Source organism: Jaculus jaculus, chromosome 4, assembly GCF_020740685.1.
Source record: "Jaculus jaculus isolate mJacJac1 chromosome 4, mJacJac1.mat.Y.cur, whole genome shotgun sequence".
Taxonomy (NCBI): Eukaryota; Metazoa; Chordata; class Mammalia; order Rodentia; family Dipodidae; genus Jaculus; species Jaculus jaculus.
Window position 1 is genome coordinate 113,967,061 of NC_059105.1, and position 20,598 is coordinate 113,987,658.

The window sequence follows — 20,598 nt, forward strand, 5'->3', positions numbered from 1 at the left end:
TGCTTGTGTGAAAAAATATAGGTCTTTCTTCGCCCTTCTTGGCTCTTTGCTAAGGGTCTTCAAAGACTGTTAGGCATTTCTGATTACTAGTAAGATCCACACCTAACATGAACACATGGGAGAAATATCATCAGAAGATTTCAAGTCTTACAAACATCACACCCTGCGGAGCAGCCCCTGGTAGGCCCATGGCTTTAAAAGTTAATTTACTTTTGTATTAATACACTTGTTTACTTTTACTGTGGGAAAATATTCATCATATGAATCTTACCACTTTTAAGAGGTGGTTCAGTGGCATTAAATATTCCTAGAGTTCTATTTTTTTCAATTATTTATTTATTTATTTGAGAGCGACAGACACAGAGAGAAAGACAGATAGAGGGAGAGAGAGAGAATGAGCGCGCCAGGGCTTCCAGCCTCTGCAAACGAACTCCAGACACGTGCACCCCCTTGTGCATCTGGCTAACGTGGGATCTGGGGAACCGAGCCTCGAACCGGGGTCCTTAGGCTTCATAGGCAAGCGCTTAACCACTAACCCATCTCTCCAGCCCTAGAGTTCTATTTTAAAAGAACTACAAGATAAGTCGATAGTCATAAATTATCTTTAGCACTATTATCCTCTTTGTCCTTTTTGCCTGTCTTCAAGTTTGGCACTATGGAGAACAGCAGCAGCACATTGGCCCCAGTTTAGGTCAAGACACAAAAGAGAATGTAATGGTCAGTGTTTCACATATTCCAAGACCTTAAAGGGTTCTGAGTTAAAGGACACACAGCAAATGATTCATTATCTTTCCAACTGTATGTTTTGGAGAAACTACATGCAACAAGACACAGCAGAACCTTCTATGGTCAATGTAGGCTCAAATTGGATAACCAATGGCCCTGGTCCAAAGAGGTTACATGCTATGAACCTTTCTGGGTCTTAGTTTGTGGTATGTTTTGAATGTCCCCAAAAAACTCATATTGAAATTTCTTTATCATTCTAATAGTACTAAGAGGTAGGACCTCGGGCTGGAGAGATGGTATTAAGCAGAACCTTACCTTGGGCTAGAGAAATGGTTCTGCAGTTAAGGCACTTGCTAGTATAGCCTAACAACCTGAGTTTGATTTCCCTGTACCCATGCAAAGCCAGATGCACAAAATGGCATATGCATCTGGAGTTCATTTCCAGCATCTAGAGGCCCTGGTGCATCCATTCTCATTCTTATTCTCTCTGTTTCTGTCTCTCTCTGCATGGTGGTGCATGCTTTTAATCCCAGCCCTCAGGAGGCTGATGTAGGAGGATCACCATGAGTTTGAGGTTTGCCTGAGACTATAGAATGAATTCTAGGACAGCCTTGGCTAGAATGAGACCCTATCTTGAAAAACAAACAAAATAGAGGTAGGACCTTTAAGATGTGATTAGGTCATGAGGATTCCATGCACTGCCATGGAAGTAGGTTTCAGATCAAAGGATAAGTTTAGGGAGTTCTCTGTCTCAGTGGTCACTTGTCTTTCTACCTTCCAACATGGAATGATGTAATCAAAAGGCCCTAACCAAACAGCACCATGGCCTTGAACTTGTCAGCCTCCAGACTATGAGCCACAAAAGCATCTATTGTTTATTATTTACTTAAGTCTTTAGTCTTCTGTTATGCAGCAGAAAATGGATTAAGACAGTTTTCAAGTTATAAAGTGAGGACAATGTGATTAGTTGATGCTTAATATAGTCAAAGCATTTCCAATAGTGAAAGGTATAAATAAGTCTTTACTAAATGAAAAACATTACTTCTGAAAGGCCCAGCAAACAAGACATTTCAGGCAAAGGACCTACTAATAAAGCATTTTTATTTTGTGCGCTATATCACAAAAAACCTTATTCTTAGAATTCATAAAATACTTTAAATAACTTAAGGACATGAATAATTGTTCTTTCAGTGACAAAAATAAATACTCCTTTTTAACTTAAAAAAAGGCTTTTTGTTATTCTTGGTAGTCAATGGCATGAGAGTTGTTATTAGGAGGAAAAAAATCTTGACAGCTTTGAGTTAACTCCTACACACAACGGATGTCATTTAATTTAAAAGTACAAACACACACAAAGGAAAGAGAACTGTCTTTTAAAAACCATCCTATCTTCAAAAATTGCAGATGTCTTTCAAAACCCTACATAATATTTTTAGAGTTTATTTATAGAGCTTAAATACTTTAAACACATTTCGTGTAAAACTTAATTCTTTAAGCTGAGAACTTTTTTTCATATATTCTAGAAAAATAAAAGACTTCGCTGTGTCCCTCGATTATCAGCAATGTTGCTACCTAAGAATTTTCCTTGATGTCAAAGCAAATACCCAGGAAGCATACAAACAAAGCCCCCTGGATTTTCACCTTCATAGCACCCCGAGTAACCTCGTAGTCATGGTGCCATGTTCCCCTCCACCATCTGGTAAGGGCACAGAGCCAAACTTGTGGCTACAGCTTCTATGCATCTCAGACCATGACATACCTTGGTCAGGGAAGCGCTGACATTTATTTTATTGGGCTGGCACAAAGAATTCACTGAAGAAGGAGTCAATTTGCTCTAGAAATTCCAGCCTAGTTAGAATGGTCCATTCCTGGTCAGAGTTGACTCTGATGTTGAGGACTATGTCAAGGCTGTAAGGTGGTACTCCAGGGAAGTTTTCATTTGGGGGCATTCTTGGACAATGTAGACAAACAGTCATTGTCGCAGATGGACTAAAACCTGGGTGGGCCTGACACAGCTTCAAAAAACAGCTCAGCCTTCAGAGAAGCAATTCTCTCAGATAGACTCCATACCTTTAAAAAAGGCATCTAGGCTCTCATAGCACACAAAATATGAGGAGTCAGCAAACTCTGTGGCCCTCTGCATAGCTGCCCACCAGAGCCGACATCAAGTAGCCCAGGTAAGTGATCACACATAGTCTGGATGCCTGTTGTCGCCCAGTCTACTTTTCCATGGCCTGCCTACCTGACTGGGAGCAGCAGTTTGAGCTGGCAGTAGGAGACTACATACACACATGGGCCACATGCAGACCAGAACCCCTACTGTGGTCTGTAGCAACCAGCCCCGGAGACGAAGCCTTTATCTACAGAAAGCAGCCCAAGAGGCCAGCCTGTCCTGTGCTCTACTTGCAGGACTCAGACCACTATCCCTAACAACCTGGGAGAACAGGCAACAACCATGAGCCCCAAATGTCTGGACCTTGATAAAGTGCAAGCTGCTGGATGACCTACCTTTTGTTCCTGATTCCGATTTAGGGCCAACCAACAGAAACCAAGCCGGAGCTCCTGGCCAATCATATCCCTTGCTCCTTTCTAGTTACTCCTCCATATCTCCAGTAAGGAAACGCCTGAAACTTTCCCTTTCTTCTACTATGAGCTTTCCTCATTTCTCTGTCACTGAGCCTCTGCTGTGGGCAGGCCACAGTGGCTGGCTGCAGTGTGCCGAGTATTTTTTTTTAATTTATTTTATTTATCTTCACAAGACAAAGTTGCTCCTGCCTTCCTCATTTTTGTCTATTTCTTTTTCTCACCAAAGTACCAAAGAGAGTGTAACTAATTCCAAAGGGGAAAAAAATTGCTCTGGAAAAGATGGTACCACATATGAGCAGTGTGCCCCACCCCAAAACAGTCTCCCTCTTGCTTTCAGGCAGTGTGTCAATCACCTGGAAAGTATCCATAGTAATAGTCACCGGTTGGACAGGTAAGTGAAAAAGAAAAGCTACTAATTCTGAGTATGTTTCAGACCATACCCAGACAATTGCCCATCAATGTTACAACCTGCACCTTTTATGCTTGCAAAGTCAACAGAGAAATATTCATAACCATGTCTCTTCAGCATAGCTGGAGGTAGAATGAGCAAAGAAAAGTGAAGTTTTTCCTTTTTTTTTTTTTAAGAGATGAAGTCTCATATAGCCCAAGATTGCCTCAAAGTCATTAAATAGCTGAGAATGAACGTGAACTTGAGCTCTCCTGATTTTCAGGGCTGTAATTACAGGTGACTCTCCATGCATGGTTTTATGCTGGGTTGAAGACCAAACCCAGGACCTTTGCATGTTAGGCAAGCATTCCACCAACTAAGCTGATTGCCAGCTTTAAAAGTAAACTTTTTAAATGAGTGAGAAAGAAAGAGAGAGAGAATTGGAGTACCAGGGTCTCTAGCCACTGAAATCAAACTCCAGATGCATGTGTCACCTTGTGCACATGTGCAACCTTGTACACTTGTGTCACGTTGTGAATCTGGCTTATGTGGGATCTGGAGAGTTGACATGGGTCCTTAAGCTATGCAGGCAAGCACCTTAACTGCTAAGCCATCTCTCCTGAGGTGAACATCTGCGTAGCATTTACATATATTTATTTCTTTTAGTTCTTTAAAACTTATTATTCCAAGCATGAGATATATATTTCAAAAGGATTATTAAGATACTTGCTGGTCAGAGAGCCTAGCTCTCTAAATATCCGGTGTAAAGTCCTGCTAAGGTTTGAATGCATCTGCTAAAGTTCATTTGTTGAAAATAATTCCCAATGCAACAGTGCTGTGAGGCGGGGCCTAATAAGAGAGCACAGAGTACAACAGCAGCAAGGAGCTATAGCCACTGATTAAAGCTTGAGCGAAGCAGACTTTGGACTTTGATCAGAAAATGTACGAAATTCACAGATGAAGCTGATGAGCTTGGAAGACTGATGCTGGCTTTCCCACACCCTTAGCAAGAGCTTAGAACTGAGTCATTTCAGAAAATTACATGTATGTCTCTGTAAAAGAATCCAAATAGTCTTTGTAAAACCTGGCTATGGAAGTACTGAGTGTGTCTGCTGGAAGAAAGACTGTGCCACATGGACCCTGACAACGAAGCGGGGCTGTGCCAACCTATCATCCTACACCCGCAAAGGCAGCGCAATAGAAGGACAAGGTTTCCTGGGCCAGTGAGATGCCCAGTTATGTGGAGCTGCTCTGTCAGACTACGTATTCCCCGTCTTGCATGGATGGGCACTTCAGAGGCGTGAATACTGAAGAGACAGGGAGCTTCAAGTTAGGGAAGTGCTCTTTGCTAATACCCCCAGGCCAGTGGCCAGAGCAATTGCACTGCGGGCCCCATACCCAGACTAGAGGGTAAGTGAGGAGAGCTCTCTGGGTGCAGACGATGAGGCATGGATGATGGTGAGGCACGGAACACAGCGGATTTTCTCTCTGTTGATGGGCAGGACAGACTTCTTCCTCCCCTATCTAGAAAGGAAGGAAAGTAACCACTGCTCTGTGGACAGAGATGAAGTAGAAAGGGGGTCCTTATTCTGTCATTTTGGAATAAACATTTGTGGGGGCCAGGGAGCCCATGTGCCTGTCTTGAATGACCTAGAGAAATTGGCAAGGCCTGGGACTTTAACCTGTAAACATGTAAATACTGAGAGAGACAGAGCTCCTATCTTCCTGGTACCTGGGAGCTTGACTACATATGCATACATGTGTGTGCTCATGTGGATCAGTGCTTTCACATGTGGGTCTGTGCACATGAATGTGTGCACATGGTCTGTGTGTGTGTGTGTATACACATATGTATATATGCTCTGAAATATAGATACACATATATATGTATAAATATGTATACATAATATATATATATATATAGTTCCATGTGTGTGAGTGTATATTTATGAAGATGTGTGCCTGTGTGTATATATATTTGTAGGTATGTGAAAGTATGCATGTGTGTTTATATGTATGTGGTTAAGTGTGCATATATAAGCAAGTATTTGTCAGGTGTATACATGTGTTTGTGTGTACAAGGAATTCTGCAGGGAAGTCTGACTGTCAAATGTTTTGTTAGTCACTGGGCTCATCAGCTGGTCATAGCCCCCAAAATACTATCCTACACAGGTCCACAAAAAAAATCTCAGCCACACAGATAAGGATTGTGTTTGTTTTCTTTCTTTTACCTTTGATCCTTTCTTCCCAGTTTTCATGCACACACATATTCAATGTAGAAAACTTAGTGATGACACCTGGTCACTGCTTGCTTAGTAAAGATGCCAGGTGCAATTCCAGGGTCTTGCAAATACCATCTCATGGAATCCTCAGAACAACATCATGCAGCAGTTCTGACCATTATCCCCATCTCAGAGCAGGAAATGGAAGGTGCCAGATTTTAGCCACTTTCCCAAGGTGCAAAGCTGGTAAGAAGTAGAGCTGAGATCTAAATTCAGGCAGCCAACTCCAAACGCCTGCTCAGAAGCTACAAGTTACAGAACTCCCCCATGCTCGCAGATGATCCTTTTGTTTTCCACCTCTCCACAATGTCAGCTGCTCTCTTCCCTTCGTGTAGGTAGCCATCTCTAATGAATATGTTTTCAATGTTCCTTGCTCTACCACTAGAGGACCAATGACTTCACAGGCAGTTATCTCTCTGAGAGACAGAGTGGAGTATTTAACTGTAAATGCCAAAACTCAGAGCTTTGAAGGCATCAGGCTGTTATGGATTCAGACAGCTTATAGGAAAGGCTAGAGTGTGAAGTATTCAGCAGAAGGTAGGATCAGAAGGTTGGTTCTGAGGAACAGTGATGGTGAACACAATGGTACACCCTCAAAATGAACAATGCAACCTGAAAAGCTGGGTCTCTGCTGGAGCAAGTCTGTTCAGCAGCAGTATTGAAAGGCAAAGCGGAAAGATTTGATTTCTACAACAGGAAGTCCAGTAGATAGACAGCTGCCGAAGCTGACAATTTCAGGACTTAACAATTACATATTGCCATGAAACAGACATTCAAGAGGGTCTATGCAGATGCAGAGGACAAAAACTGCCCCCTTAGAAAGACAGGTGAGAACAGAAGGGTGTCCCAGGCAGCGACACAGCATGGGCAAAGGCAGAGACCTGGGAAACAGCTAAATGTCACAAATATTTGTTGTTCACATAACTCCTCAAAATATTAACTCCCTAGATGCTGGGGAGGAAAGTTTCCCTTAACCTGTTTTGTATCTATTAAGCACAAACAGTTTTTAGTCAATTCTAAGCACCATCTTAGAGAATAATTTAATTATAATTTAAGAATGTAGTATTGCTTTTCACTATTTGTTCATAGTCTACAGAAAAGTTGACTTCAAGAATTAAGCACATATGCTTAATTAAATTTGCACAAGTATATTTATTTACAGGACACAGAGCGATACCTCAACATAGGTATACAGTGTGTCATGATCAGATGAACTAATTGGCGTATCTGTTACCTCAGGCATACATATAAACACACATACATGTATCTCTTTGGGTTACAAATATCCAAAATCCTCTCTACTCTACTTTTTTTTTGTTTGTTTGTTTGTTTTTTCGAGGTAGGGTCTCACTCTAGCCCAGGCTGACCTGGAATTCACTATGGAGTCTCAGGGTGGCCTCCAACTCACAGCGATCCTCCTACCTCTGCCTACCGAGTGCTGGGATTAAAGTCTCTACTCTACTTTTTAATGAAAGAGTGAAAGAGAAAGAAAGAGAGAGAGAATTGGCTCATCAGGGCCTCCAGCCACTGCAATCGAACTCCAGACACATGTGCCCTCTTGTGTGCATGTGCGACTTTGTGTGTTTGTGTCATTGTGCAGCTGGCTTACATGGGAGCTGGAGAGTCAAGCATGAGTCCTTAGGCTTCACAGGTAAGCATCTTAACTGCTGAGTCACCTCTCTAGCCCTCTACTATCTATTTTTTTTGTTTTTTTTTTAAATATTTATCTATTTATTTGGCAGAGAAAGAGAGAGAGAGAGAGAATGGGTTCCTCCAGCCACTGCAAACTCTAGATGTATGTACCATCTTGTGCATCTGTTTATGTAGGTACTGTGGAATCAAACCTGGGTCCTTAGGCTTCACATGAAAGCCCCTTAACTGCTAAGCCATCTGTCCAGGCCCTCTGCTACCTATTTGGAAATGTTTATTTACTTGGTGTCAATCATAGCACCCTACTTTGATACAGATCATTAGAAATTCTTCCTCTTGTCCCCTGTGGACATTAACCAGCCTTTCTCCAACCCCTTCTTCAACACTCTCCCTAGCCTTTGCTAACCTCTATACTACTCTATGAGATCAACATTTTTAGCTTTTACATATGAATGACAGCATGCAGTGCCTGTCTTTCTGCAAGCACAAACATTCTTAACTGATATGAAACAAAAGATATACACATGTTGAGTCAATTTTTGATTAAGGAAGTAGAAGGAGAAAATTTGGAGAACCACAAAAATTGTGTGTATTTGATTACAAATATACATTACAATGTCCAATCATAGTTGTTTGCATGTCAAAAATCACGTTTTTATAGCAATGGAGGAAATTATCCTTTACCCATTAGTCTCAACAGTTTTCAAAGTGAGTTTGCCCTCACTCTGTCATTTGATCATCAGGAATGGAAAGTGGGCCTTGTTATCTTGGTTTCTCAAGAGATCCAGAGAAGCAAGGCATTTCCCCAAAGCTAAAAGGGACTGGAAGGGGGGAGGGTGTCTCCTGGCCCTGGTGCCTAGCTCTCTGCACCTCCAATCACTGACTATGAAAATCAGTCTTCAAGAAAAATTCATAATGCTAGGTACTCATGAAAAACACATTTTAAATCCAATTTACGTAAAAATAAGCTAAATTGGTCATGACAACTGAGGGCTTAAATGTATTTTTCTTTGATGTTGTCATCACAATCTTGGCCGTATCTCTACAATTATCAAGGTGTCTACTAGAAGATACAAACAGTAAGAAAGAAAGGATGGGGCAGAGAACCAGTGAAGAAGAGGCAGATGATAGCCTCATGCTGGACGGCTGAAGATCTGTTTCTTTTCTAGGCTCTGACGTTGCTGAGCCCAGCCTGCATTTCCTTTCTGTGACACTATGGTTCTGGCATCCTGACCACAAATTAACATCCAGCCCAGCTACTCTAGACACTGACTATGTCTAGAGGACCCACTCCTAGGGAAGCAACAAAGTCTGGGTTTTTTTTCATGGCCTCCTCATCTTAAGATTGTGCCCCATTTCCTATCCTGTAGCTGGAGGAGGACAAAAAGCCTATTTAATGAAAATCCAGTTTATCTTCAATCCTAAATGGGAAGCTAATCCCAAATACAGCCTGGGATTTCTGAGTGTTTATCAAGAGAAGACACTGCAAAAGTAGATGTAAAATGGGGCTCAAGAGACTGCTTAGTGGTAAAGGTGCTTGCCTACAAGCCAAAGGACCCAGGTTCAACTCCCCAGGACCCACCTAAGCTAGATGCACATGGTGGCACATGAGTCTGGATTTTGTTTGCAGTAGCTGAAGGCCCTGGAATGACCATTCTCTCTCTATCTGCCTCTTTTTTTAATGTTTTATTTTTTCATTTATTTATTTGAGAGGGGGACAGATAGAGAAAGAATGGGTGTGCCAGGGCCTCCAGCCACTGCAAATGAACTCCAAATGCATGTGCCACCCTGTGCATCTGGCTTATGTGGGTCCTGGAGAATCAAACCTGGGTCCTTTGGCTTTGCAGGCAAGCATCTTAACTGCTAAGCCATTTCTTCAGCCCTCTATGTACCTCTTTTGCTTTTTCTCTTTCTAAAACAAATAAAATAAAATTTAAAAAGCGGGTGTAGCCAGGCGTGGTGGTGCATGCCTTTAATCCCAGCACTAGGGAGGCAGAGATAGGAGGATCACCAACAGTTCGAGGCTGCCCTGAGATTACATAGTTAATTCCAGGCCAGGCCAGCCTGAACCAGAGTGAGACCCTAGCTTGAAAAAGCAAGCATACAAACAAACAAAAAAGTGGGTATAAGGTGGCACACTGCAGCTACACATAACACAAAGAATGGGTTGTTGGGTAAACATGGCCTGGCAGGAACAAAAGTATTCCCATGTAAGTGATCTCAGGGGCTCCTTGTTCTGCCCGAATTCAAGTGAGCCCAGTATTTTGCTTTGTCTGAACAAAGTCTCATTGGGATGTTAGATTTTACCATGGAACACTGAAGAATTTAGTTAGGATGGATGGTCATTCCTGCATATCACAGGGGTGTGTATGCAACGTAGCTTAGGAAATAGCCAAAGAGAATGGCCACCAGTTAAGCTACACTAAAAGCACTCAAAGGTGTTTTTGTTTTAATAGTTAATCCTGGAAAAATTTCCTTCAGAACTAAGAGAAGCTCTATTTTGGGACATCTAAAGAATGAAGATTCTGTCTGCCTTTTCCCCCTGACCCCTGTGGCCTGGGGACCCACACTCAGTGTGGATAGAGCTATAGCGCTAGAATCTAGGAGGTGCAAAAATCAAGGTAAGAAATGTCTGCATGTGCAGAGCTGAAGGGAAAGTGCATTTACCTGGCAAAGCCATCCTTAGTGCTAGAGTGTGGATTGTCAATGTCCCCTCAAGACCCATGTGCTTAAAGGATAGTCCCCAGCCTGGAGCTACTTGGAACATGTCCTTGAGAGGCGGTGTGGAACTCCAGTCTCCTCTTCTTTTATTTGCCTGGCCATGAAGTGAACGGCTGTCTGCATTTCCTGCTCCTACCATGTGCTGCCACAGGTCCCAAAATAGCAAGACCAGTCACCTAATAGAACCTCCAAACTGAGCCATAGTAAACCCTTCCTCTTTGTTGTCTCAGTATTGTGTTACAGTAAAGTACAGCTGCCAAACACACCTGACTTGCAAAATCGGATCTCTGTGGCACCCCTTTAGCCATTATTAATTTTACTGTGGCCCATATTATTCCATAGTTGGCCTACAGAACAAGACATCCCAACACGAACCTCCCCCAAAGTTAGCAGAGTCGGGAGGAGAACTGGATGTCCTATCTTGCCCTTAGCCAGGTAAGCAGATCTCCTTGGGAACAGTCTTCAAGAAGCAACTTGGAAAATGTTATTAGTAAAAAGTCTTTAATTCTTCATTTGATCATATTTTCCTTTATGTTACAGAGTGCTGAGGTTTGTACGCCTATGTGAGGAGACATTTTAGGATAACCCTTAAAGGTTTCTCAGAGGTACTTCTAGAGATTTCTATATAAATCAGTCAGTGGCATTTTTCTAGGCACCTTTGGCTGATACAGACCAGATGAAATGTTGGTTTGAAAACAGTACCTAGATCAAAGGTGGGTGGGCCCTAGCTTTTTGCACTCACTTCATAGTTGAGTTCCACTGAAGAAAGTTGTACCTGACTCTAAGCAAATGAGGAGAGACAGAATGAGTGTCCTGATTTAACAGTCCTCATTACTGCCACAGAAACAATTTTGAAAAGCAGGTTAGCTACTAAGAGATGGCAAGGAACAGCATAATGATTTTGCCCTAAAAAGGTTTTCCTGCAAGTGTTCCTCTTTTGTACCCTTTCACACACAGCCTCCTCCCAAGGGCTGGACGTAAGACGTCCACTAAATTGCACGCACCCAGCAGTGCACAATAACCGTATGCTCAGGAGAAGCACCCAAGCTGAAGAAGGCACACTTTGAATGCTTAATTCGTTCTAGACACACTATCTTCTTGGAAGTGGCATTTCAGAAAAAAAGGTAAATAAACACTGGCAATTCTATTTTCAGTCCCTTTATAAAGCGCTACATTCAAGCTCTGGCTCTGACTATCCTAGTGTGAGTCATTTAATTTCTCTGAGCCTCGACATCTTACATGTAAAAAAGGAAGAAAATAGCTATAAAAATGCCCTCAAGAGACTGTTGTTGAATCAAATGAGAGAAAAATATGTATGGCAATGACAAGTGAGTGCAGGTTCCTGCTCTCCCAGATAATCCCTAGACTCCATGATGCTTTTATGCTGTTTGGCTGATTATGAAAAAGATGACAAAGAGATGCCCAGAGGTGGCAGTGACTATGTCATGAGGTCAAAACTGCTGGTGTGAATCCTGTGACTGACCCTGACCTCCCGCACAGTGCCTGAGAACTCTCAACAGTGATGGAGGAGTAGGTTCAGTGTCTCGTTACACAGAGGCTGATTATGGCGACTGTAACATGCAATTCCAAATTGGCAGAAGAAGGGATTTTTGAATGTTCTCATCACAAAGCAATGATACCTGCTTGAGATGACGGATAACTGAAGTTTCCAAAGTTGATCCATATGCAGTATATAAGTGAGCTGGAAGAACACAATGACGCCCATAAAGATGTGCCTTTATCTGTCGGTTTGAAATGTTGCTAAGACAATAGGCATTTTATTCTCCATCCTAGACACAAGTTGACTCAGTTTATCTGAAAGCAGTCAGAAGTCAGACTAGCTCTGAGATGGTTCCCAGTGGGAGAGTAGACAGTCTTATCCAACCTTGTCCTCATTTCTCCCTGTACCTGCTTGTCTCCAGAACTCTGACTTCCTTATCTTAGTCTCCTGTCAGAACAGATTGTGGACAGCATGCAAGGAGATAAGGAGAAGCAGGGCAAGGTTGCCCATTCTCTCTGCAGTGTGTGCCTCCCAGCACTTCTAGATGGTAGGCGTGCTGGCTGAGGCTAGGGAAGCCTTGTTCTTACGGGCTTGCTGGAACTGGGACCCAAGAATTTCCTGTCTATCCAGATGAAGAAACTTCCGTGGGAGGCAGCAAAGAAAGGGAGACATCATGCTGCCTGGAAGGGTGGGCAGGCCTGGTAACCTAGCACCAGGGACAGTCCCTTTTGCTGTGTTCATCTCACATTTTCATTTGGACAACATGGCCATGTTACACTAAGTAATCACTGAATTATTTCCTTCCATTTCAAACCAACTTATGAACCAGAATTGTGAATGAATGGACTGCTGGTATCATTGAAAATCAGTCTGTTCTTGTTCTTTGAGAGATTCTAACATAGGAGAAAAATGGCAGGATCCTTTCTGGGCAGTAGGACTTGAGCCTCCACACCCAGACCAACCGTCTTCAGAAAAAAAGAAAAAGGTCACACAAAATAGTTCATGTCACATTTGTCACAGATTAATGGCCCCACACAGCCCATAAAAATCTCAAAATCCATGGGAATACACAAAGGCTATTTGATTTGGACTGAAATCTCAGGCACAAAAGGTTATCACAGTACTTTGTTCTCATAAATGGGGAAAAAAAAAAAAAGCTTTTGAAAGCAAACTGTGCAACCCCAAGCAACTGCCAAGACATTCTAAGTGTTTGGTTTCTATAGTCAACTATTTCACTTTTCCCCATTACGTAAGCTTTCAAGAGAACACTGAGCTATATTATGTTATTAATTGCCACCATGTGACTCTGAAAAAACCCAGTGCTTCATTCAAAAAGCAAACACCTCAAGGCTGGCGTGCATCCAGCTGGATATGCATGAGTTCCAGTGATAAACTGGCCACAGCAGCAGGTCATAAAACTAGAATGTTACCCCTCATCCTAAAGGAACCCTCTACTGACTATTCTAGTCTCCTGATTTTCAGTCTGAAGTATGGTAGCTTCTTTTTGTAGATGGAAAAACTGAGTCCTTAGTGTATTGGGCTTGTCAAGCTCATTTGATCACAATGACCATGTCAGGTGCAAAGCTTTCTGCTGTGGGTTATAAGCTGCCTTCATTAAGCCACAGAACAGTGCCACTGACCCACACAGTGGTAGCCATTCACATGCTGTGATTTAAAGGTCAAAGGCCATTGCTTGTATTCCCAAGGAAGAGGAAGAAAGTTTTGGTAGGTATCTTATGGAAGCAGGCTAAAATTGATATATACCCAAGTTGTTAGAAAACACAAATGCAGCCTCTGTTCAGTGCTTTCTAATGATAGTGATGCCACCCAAAGAAACACTAAGTAAGCACCAAGACTGCCACTAAATACAGGCCTCATATGGGTCCTGGACATGCACCACCAAGAATACCAGGGATAACTGCATGCAGTCAGCACGAGTCCAAACAAAACTGCCTAGGACACCACCATTTCTGCAAGTCATGAGGGAAACCGCCCTGGGTTTGTAGAGTGTGACAGTTTGTAGAGGGGCCACCAGATGCTAGGGCAGGAGCAACATGGAAACTTATCAGGTAAGTGCTCGGGGAATGGTTCTAAAGAAATCAGGAGACAAGGTGATTAATAAACTGGCCCAAGGTAGAATGGTAGCCGAGGTCTAGAATGATATCTGTTCTACAATAACAAACATATGCATATAAGCACCAACAAAGACTAACAGAGCTCAACCCAAGGTAAAGAACAGCGTGACCTCTTGAGAAGGGGAGAAGGTTACGGAATGCTCAGTGACGATGATTGAGCTACAAATGTCAGAACGCCTAATTGCACCTGCTGGTGAAGGTTTCAAGATCTTACAAATGCCTCAAAAAATGCCTTTCAGACTTCTCAGGAAACTCCTCCATGGAGCCCAGAGGCCCCATCCTTCACTTTGGCATCTTCCTGGGCTAGCCTCCTCTGGTGGCCATGGCTACCCTGGTAACAGATCACCAACCAAAGGATCTCATGAGAGAGAAAGATGGCTTATTCCTTTGTTTCTTTTTGTTATTGTTGTTTTGTTTTTGTTTTCTGAGGTAGGGTCTCACTGTAGCTCAGACTGACCTGGAATTCACTATGTAGTCTCAGGGTGGCCTCAAACTCACAGCGATCCTCCTACATCTGCCTCTGGAATTAAAGGCGTGAGCCACCATGCCCGGCCCTTTGTTTCTTTTTAAGACCCATGAAAACCTTCCCAGAATCCTCTCAGTAGCCAATCTCACATAATGTTGGTACAAACAGGGCCTACTGCTCACCTCAAACTGTCATTGACAAGAGCATACTTGCTTGGCCATCAGGATTCACCTGTAAACAGAAGTGGGGAAAATAGTCTGCTATGTAAAACTAAGTTCCTTTTAGGGCAAAAATGGGGAATTGCTAGTCATGGTGGTGCACACCTTTAATCCCAGCACTCAAGAGGCAGAGGTAGAAGGATCACTGTGAGTTCAAGACCAGCCTGAGACTACATAGTGATTTCAAGGTCAGCCTGGCCTAGAATGAGACCCTACCTGGAAGAAAAAAAACAACAAAAACAAAACCCAGGGAAATGACAGCTAAGCAAGCCACAGGGGGGAAAAGGAGTTTTTCTTCTTATTAGAATGGATTATATTTGCTGAAATTTTTCGCTAAGATTACATACATGAGTGGTGGTCAATCTTCATTGTCAATTTTACTGGATTTAGAACCATCTAGCAAACACAGCTCTTGGTATGCCTGTAAGGGTGTTTCTAGAGAGATTGAATGAGGACTCCACTGGGGTTGCAGGCTCAGCGAACAGGAGAAAGGAAGCTGAGTAGCAGCGTCCGGCCTGCTGACTGCTGACTGCCAACACGGTGAGGCCAGCTGCCTCGCTCTTTGGTCGCCATGCCTTCCCCATGGTGATGGACTGCATCCTCAAACTATCGGCCAAAACAACCCCTCTGTCCTTCCTTAAGTTGCATTTGCCAGTTATCTTGTCATAGCAACAAGAAAAATAGCTAATATTACATGTATTGTAAATTTAAAATAAAGCATTTTAAGTTTTAAAAAATATTTAATTAATTTATTTATTTGAGCGACAGAGAATGGGCATACCAGGGCTTCTAGTCACTGCAAATAAACTCCAGATGCATGCGCCCCCTTGTGCACCTGGCTAACGTGGGTCCTGGGGAACCTATGCTGGGTCTGTAGGTTTCCCAGGCAACTGCTTTAGCTGCTAAGCCATCACGCCAGCCCCAAAGTACACATTTTAAAGTCTGTAAAAGAAACTGGAAGTAAATATGCCCTGAAAATATAGACACTCTTAATTTTTTATTCTTTATTTAAAATTGTTTGCAAAACCCAAATAATGAACTTTTTATAAACAGAAAAACAGTTGTTAACATAACCCCTAGCTCTTAATATTGGGTCCACTAGGGAGCATAAATCTCCTTTGTGAAATTTTACAGCATTGTTTTTGGTTGAGAAGAGACCTGAAGAATCACACTGGTTGGCTCTGTGGCTTGCCTGACTTCACATAGGATGGGGTCTGGGTAAGAGGAACCTGCATGACTTTCAGTGGTCTACACACACGATCTCATGCCTCCTACAACATTACAGCAAAGTCCACAATGTTAGCCACGCATCACTGCTCATACTTGGCTCTCAGGAGGCTGAGGCAGGAGGACTGCCGCAATTTCAGGGCCAGCTGATATGGTAAAAATGCAGATCACTCTTCTAGAGATCAGAGTGAGAGAGATTACTGCCTTACAATGTGCATCGCCCCTAAATGCCAGGAGGAAGCCATTCTCTCAGAGTGTGGACTGAAAAATGCAGCCCTGGAAAATTCCAACTTTCTCTGCACCACCAGAGATCTTGTACTCAGGTGAACAGGATTGATTGACAACTTTAATCCTCAAAAGCACTCCATCAGGAAATGGACTAATGTCTCTTGAAGTGCAGTGATGCTTTCCCTCCCTCTGTACTATATTTTAAAGGATTTACCAAATTTTAAATACTTTTAAATAGTGGCCACAAACACCAGTCTAGATCTACAAAACCTATAGGTTAGTTATCAGGTATAAATTTTAGGTGACAAAATTAGAAGAAAAAAGGGGCTACCAACCAACCAGCCAGAAGCCAGGGAACTACCAGATACAGGGGAAGATGAGTAGGAGCCCATCGTTTTAGTGTGCATCGGATTAGCCTCCACATTGCCAGTCTTCCAGCCTTACCTAGATGGATCCTCTTTCATGGCCTTGAGTTTGTGAGTTCACCAAACTGAATATCTAACTGGTGAACTACATGGGAAAGATCTAGGAAATCACTTTGTCCTCTTTGCTTTCTAGCCTCAATCTCTCTTCAAACTTGGGGAGACTACCCTAAGTCTGTCAGACTTCAAAATTTTCATTTTAAACATTTATTTATTTACTTTAATTTATTTATTTGAAAGTAACAGACAGAGAAAGAGTCAGATTGAGAGAGAGAGAGAATGGGTGCACCAGGGCCTCCAGCCACTGCAAATGAACTCCAGACACGTGTGCCCCCTTGTGCATCTGGCTAATATGGGTCCTGGGGAATCGAGCCTTGAAACAGGGTCCTCAGGCTTCACAGGTAAGTGCTTAACCATCTCTCCAGCCCCACATTTTCATTTTATATCCTACCAATTCACAAAGTTCTTTATTTATCTAACAGAACTGATCAAGGTCAGCAAAGTGGAAGTTCTTACTGGAAATCCTTACTGTGCCTCTCCCTGTCCATAACCCCTCCGAGGGATATCCCAAGACTTCATTCCCAGTCTAGAGAGTATTCATCCATCCCTCTCTCTTCTCATCTCCGTGGCTCCTCAGGTATATGTGAGAGCCATCTTCTGTCTTATTATTTGGCACCTGCTCAGTGACTGTGGGTTGAGTTGGATGAGGTGTATCCCAGATCCTCCACTCTGCTCACGTGTGGCAGCTGGCAGCCGGCCAGCAATACTGAAACTCAGGGGTTTTCATCCCTGAGTTCTGGATGTGTGCATCCTGAGCTAGAATTTATGTTTAACCATCACAGTGGATTCACACCACCACGATGACCCAGGCCCTCCGCCTCCTCATGCACATGCTTTACATCACACCAGTATAGAAGAGAAACTCTGTCCTTTCTATTCTGAGTCATCAGAGGGAACTACACATTATGACCCACAGAAGTTCAAGTGGTCTCATAGGGGAATTTATCCAAGAAATAACTTTGTTTAAAATACCAAGCATCCCCTACTCTCAAAAAATTCAAGTGAGAAATAGCCATCCTCAGCTAAGAACTAAATACTACATAAAAATTTCCCACTCAACACGAGCTCGTATTTAATAAATGTGTATTTCGTGCACTATGGCACTATTAGTCATTCTCAGAGTTAAGACAGAATTACTCATAGTTAAGTACTCCATTAGCATACAAAAATTTATAACCTTTGGGTAGTGATTACTGACAATTCAGCTCATTTCCCACACTGTTTATTGAGCATCTATTATGAACACACCTCATAAGAATGAGACGAAGAGAGAAGATACCAGTATGATGGTCCCTGACCTTATGTCTTTACTACAAATAGAATAAGAATCAGAAACATGTGAATCAAATATCTCTGTAGGCAAATAAGGCTTCAAGCACCATTTTCACTATTTAAATGTGAAGCTCAATTAGATACTTGCTATGATGAAGCCAATTAAGCTGTTGGCGTAAAAAGCAGCCAAGAATACTGAGTCACTAGGCTATTTTTAACCCCTCACAATCTGACCTGTGTTGGGAAGGAGATGTTGCAGGGTGCGCGGTGTCAGCATGGGGCAGTCAGTGTCTCGGTCTCAGTGGAAAAAATGTCACTCATGGCAAGAACAAAACATACTTGTTCTAAAAAGTCACAAAGATGTAGTGGCCCTTTGGTGTTTGCAAGTTCAAAGGTAAAATTCTGAAGGAAAAAAATAAAACAATATATAAAGAGGGGGAAACAAAAAGGACATGCATGTATTATTTTAACTTGAAGAAATGTAATACTATTTAATCTTGCCTTCAGAACAAGCAACCAGTAAAAGCAAGCTACAAAGATTACCAAGTTAAAAAGATTGTGTCAAAAACTAGATGCATTTAAATTAATAAAGACACAACAGGTGAGTATTTTTACTATTTACATTATTTTACATTTCCATAAATAAACAGCCAAAAATACAAAACAGAGACCAAACTTTTTAAAAAAGTTAAATGGACTTAAAGATTTATAAATATTTTCTATGTAAAGAGAAATTCTTTAGTTATCATCTAAATATCTACCATACTTTGGAGTTTGAAAAATACTACGCTAGTTAAGGATGTCTCACTTGGTTCTTTTCTTGGCATGTTCAACTCTGAGAGAGCAGTCTTTTAATAACAATGTGCTTCCTTTGGAGTATAGTCCCTTTCTCCTCCAGCTACTCTGCACAGTGGGGAGAGTAAAACCATTTCTGAGCTGAGCATGGTGGCGCACGTCTTTAATCCCAGCATTCAAGAGGCAGAGGTAGGAGCATCCCCATGAGTTCAAGGCCACCCTGAGACTACATGTGAATTCCTGGTCAGCCTGGGCTACAGCAAGACCCTAACTCGAAAAACCAAAATATATATATATATATATATTTTTTTCTACATTTGCACGGAGGAACAGAACAGTAAATAAACACAGGCATGGATTTCAAGAAGAAACTGGCTAAAAGCATATTTACAATTCTTCTAAGACACACTTCACATCTCTCTGTGAAGTGGAGGATAATTACTGAGTGTCTTTATGTTCCACACTTTATTTTTAACTAAAATTTTAAGTAGACTGCTGAGAAACATCAATACTTCTGCTAATTTTGGGTTGGCTGTAAGAAGACACTGGAGTTTTGCTTTGTATTTTACAATAGCCCAGGTCACAGTATCTGTTTTAAATAGTATGCTTATATTTATTTGAGGGTTATTTTAAAAGTTAGATCGGGGGGTTATTTTTGGCAAACGTTTTCTTCTGTGGAAATCTAAGTAGCAGAAAGTATGTGCCCTTGAATTTTAAGGGTGCCTTACGAAGAGGGCAGCTCTGCTTTTTATGAAAGCATTAATTAGTTGGTCAGTTCACAGGATGGAGACTTTGCTGTGAGAGACAGAGGTGTCCACAGAGCACAGTCTTGTCAGGAACTTCTTTAAAACTAATTAGCTGCAAAGTTCAACAGGGAAAGCCCTACTAAGGAAAACAGGATTCTAGTTCTCAACACTGACTAGCAGTCTCCACCTACCAAGTTAATTTAATAGCTACTCAATGTTTTATCTGCAAAGGAACTTGAATGAACTTGAAGCCGATCTCAAAGCAATGGGTAAGGAAGAGCCACTAGAGCTCGCCCCTCTAAGACCCCTTTGAACACCTGTTGAATGCCAGAGCTTTTAACTTTGAGAACTGCAGACTCCCGGATGCACTGCTGCGAGATTTTAGATTTTGTGGAAATGCATGTGTATACTTAAGGTTTCCATCTTGCTTCATCAACAAATCTGGTTACTAATTATTTATGAATCACAGAGGCGAAAAGAAACTTTCTTACCTTAAGCAGTTAAAGGAATGGTGGGCAGAGGGAAGCTAGCTTTGCATTGAACCCCTGGAACTCTTGTCCCTTCTCCAGGTCTCCCCACTCAACCCGACTCTTGGAGAGGTCAAAGGTGCATCCCTCCTCCGCTTGGGGAGGAGGCCCACCTCCCTAGGAAACAGCGCGCTGGCATCTAACCTGGGGAGCTCTCCGGAGCACAGGACCCTGCACCCAGTCCAGCCAGGAGCCAATTCCAAGCTAAGGAAGGCTGTGACTCTGCGGGCCCCGGACACGCACGCCGTACCTCTCCTGGCGTCCGGGGCTCCCCACATTCACGAGTGCGCGCGACGGGGCTTTGGCACGACAGTGAGCAATCTCCAAAGCTTCAGTCCGAGGATACGGTTGCTATCTGCCCCCATAGTACTCTCCGAGGACCCCCAAGTTCCGAGGTACGAAATGTGCCAGGCGCCCACCCGCCGGGCTGTTGCGGTGGTGGGTGGGCGCGATGCCCGGGACCCCTCGCTTGGGCGAGCGAAGGAGGCGTCACCACCCCGCGCCCCGGTTCCCAGTGCTGCGCAGCCTCGCGCCACCGCGTCCCTCCCTCCGCGCCCCCCGCGTCCTCCGCGCCGGCGAGCAGGTGACCGAGTCCCGCGCCCCGCGCGCACGTATCCCCACCCACGAGCCGGCGTGCTCGGGCGCCGC

The 20,598-nt window shown here is 42.9% G+C and overlaps 2 protein-coding genes across 4 annotated transcripts in view; one reads left to right on the plus strand and one right to left on the minus strand.

The window, feature by feature from the left end:
- The window catches only part of Npas2 (neuronal PAS domain protein 2), a 182,958-nt gene that overhangs the window by 162,293 nt on the left and 67 nt on the right, over positions 1 to 20,598 (minus strand). Inside the window, exon 1 of one of the 3 annotated variants that reach the window (XM_045147917.1) lies at positions 20,201 to 20,352. The exons of 1 other annotated variant lie outside the window; for it this stretch is intronic. The gene's annotated coding sequence lies outside the window, so the exon portion shown is untranslated. Of the gene's footprint in view, positions 1 to 19,914; positions 20,353 to 20,598 lie in introns of those variants that run through there. One more of the 3 variants, XM_045147915.1, reaches the window with a different exon arrangement.
- Positions 13,909 to 20,598, plus strand: part of LOC123460247 — a 66,008-nt gene continuing 59,318 nt past the window's right edge. The window contains exons 1-3 of the mRNA XM_045148382.1: positions 13,909 to 13,923; positions 18,765 to 18,866; positions 19,993 to 20,345. Of these exons, the coding sequence (XP_045004317.1) occupies positions 13,909 to 13,923; positions 18,765 to 18,866; positions 19,993 to 20,345 (470 nt within the window). The remainder of the gene's footprint in view (positions 13,924 to 18,764; positions 18,867 to 19,992; positions 20,346 to 20,598) is intronic.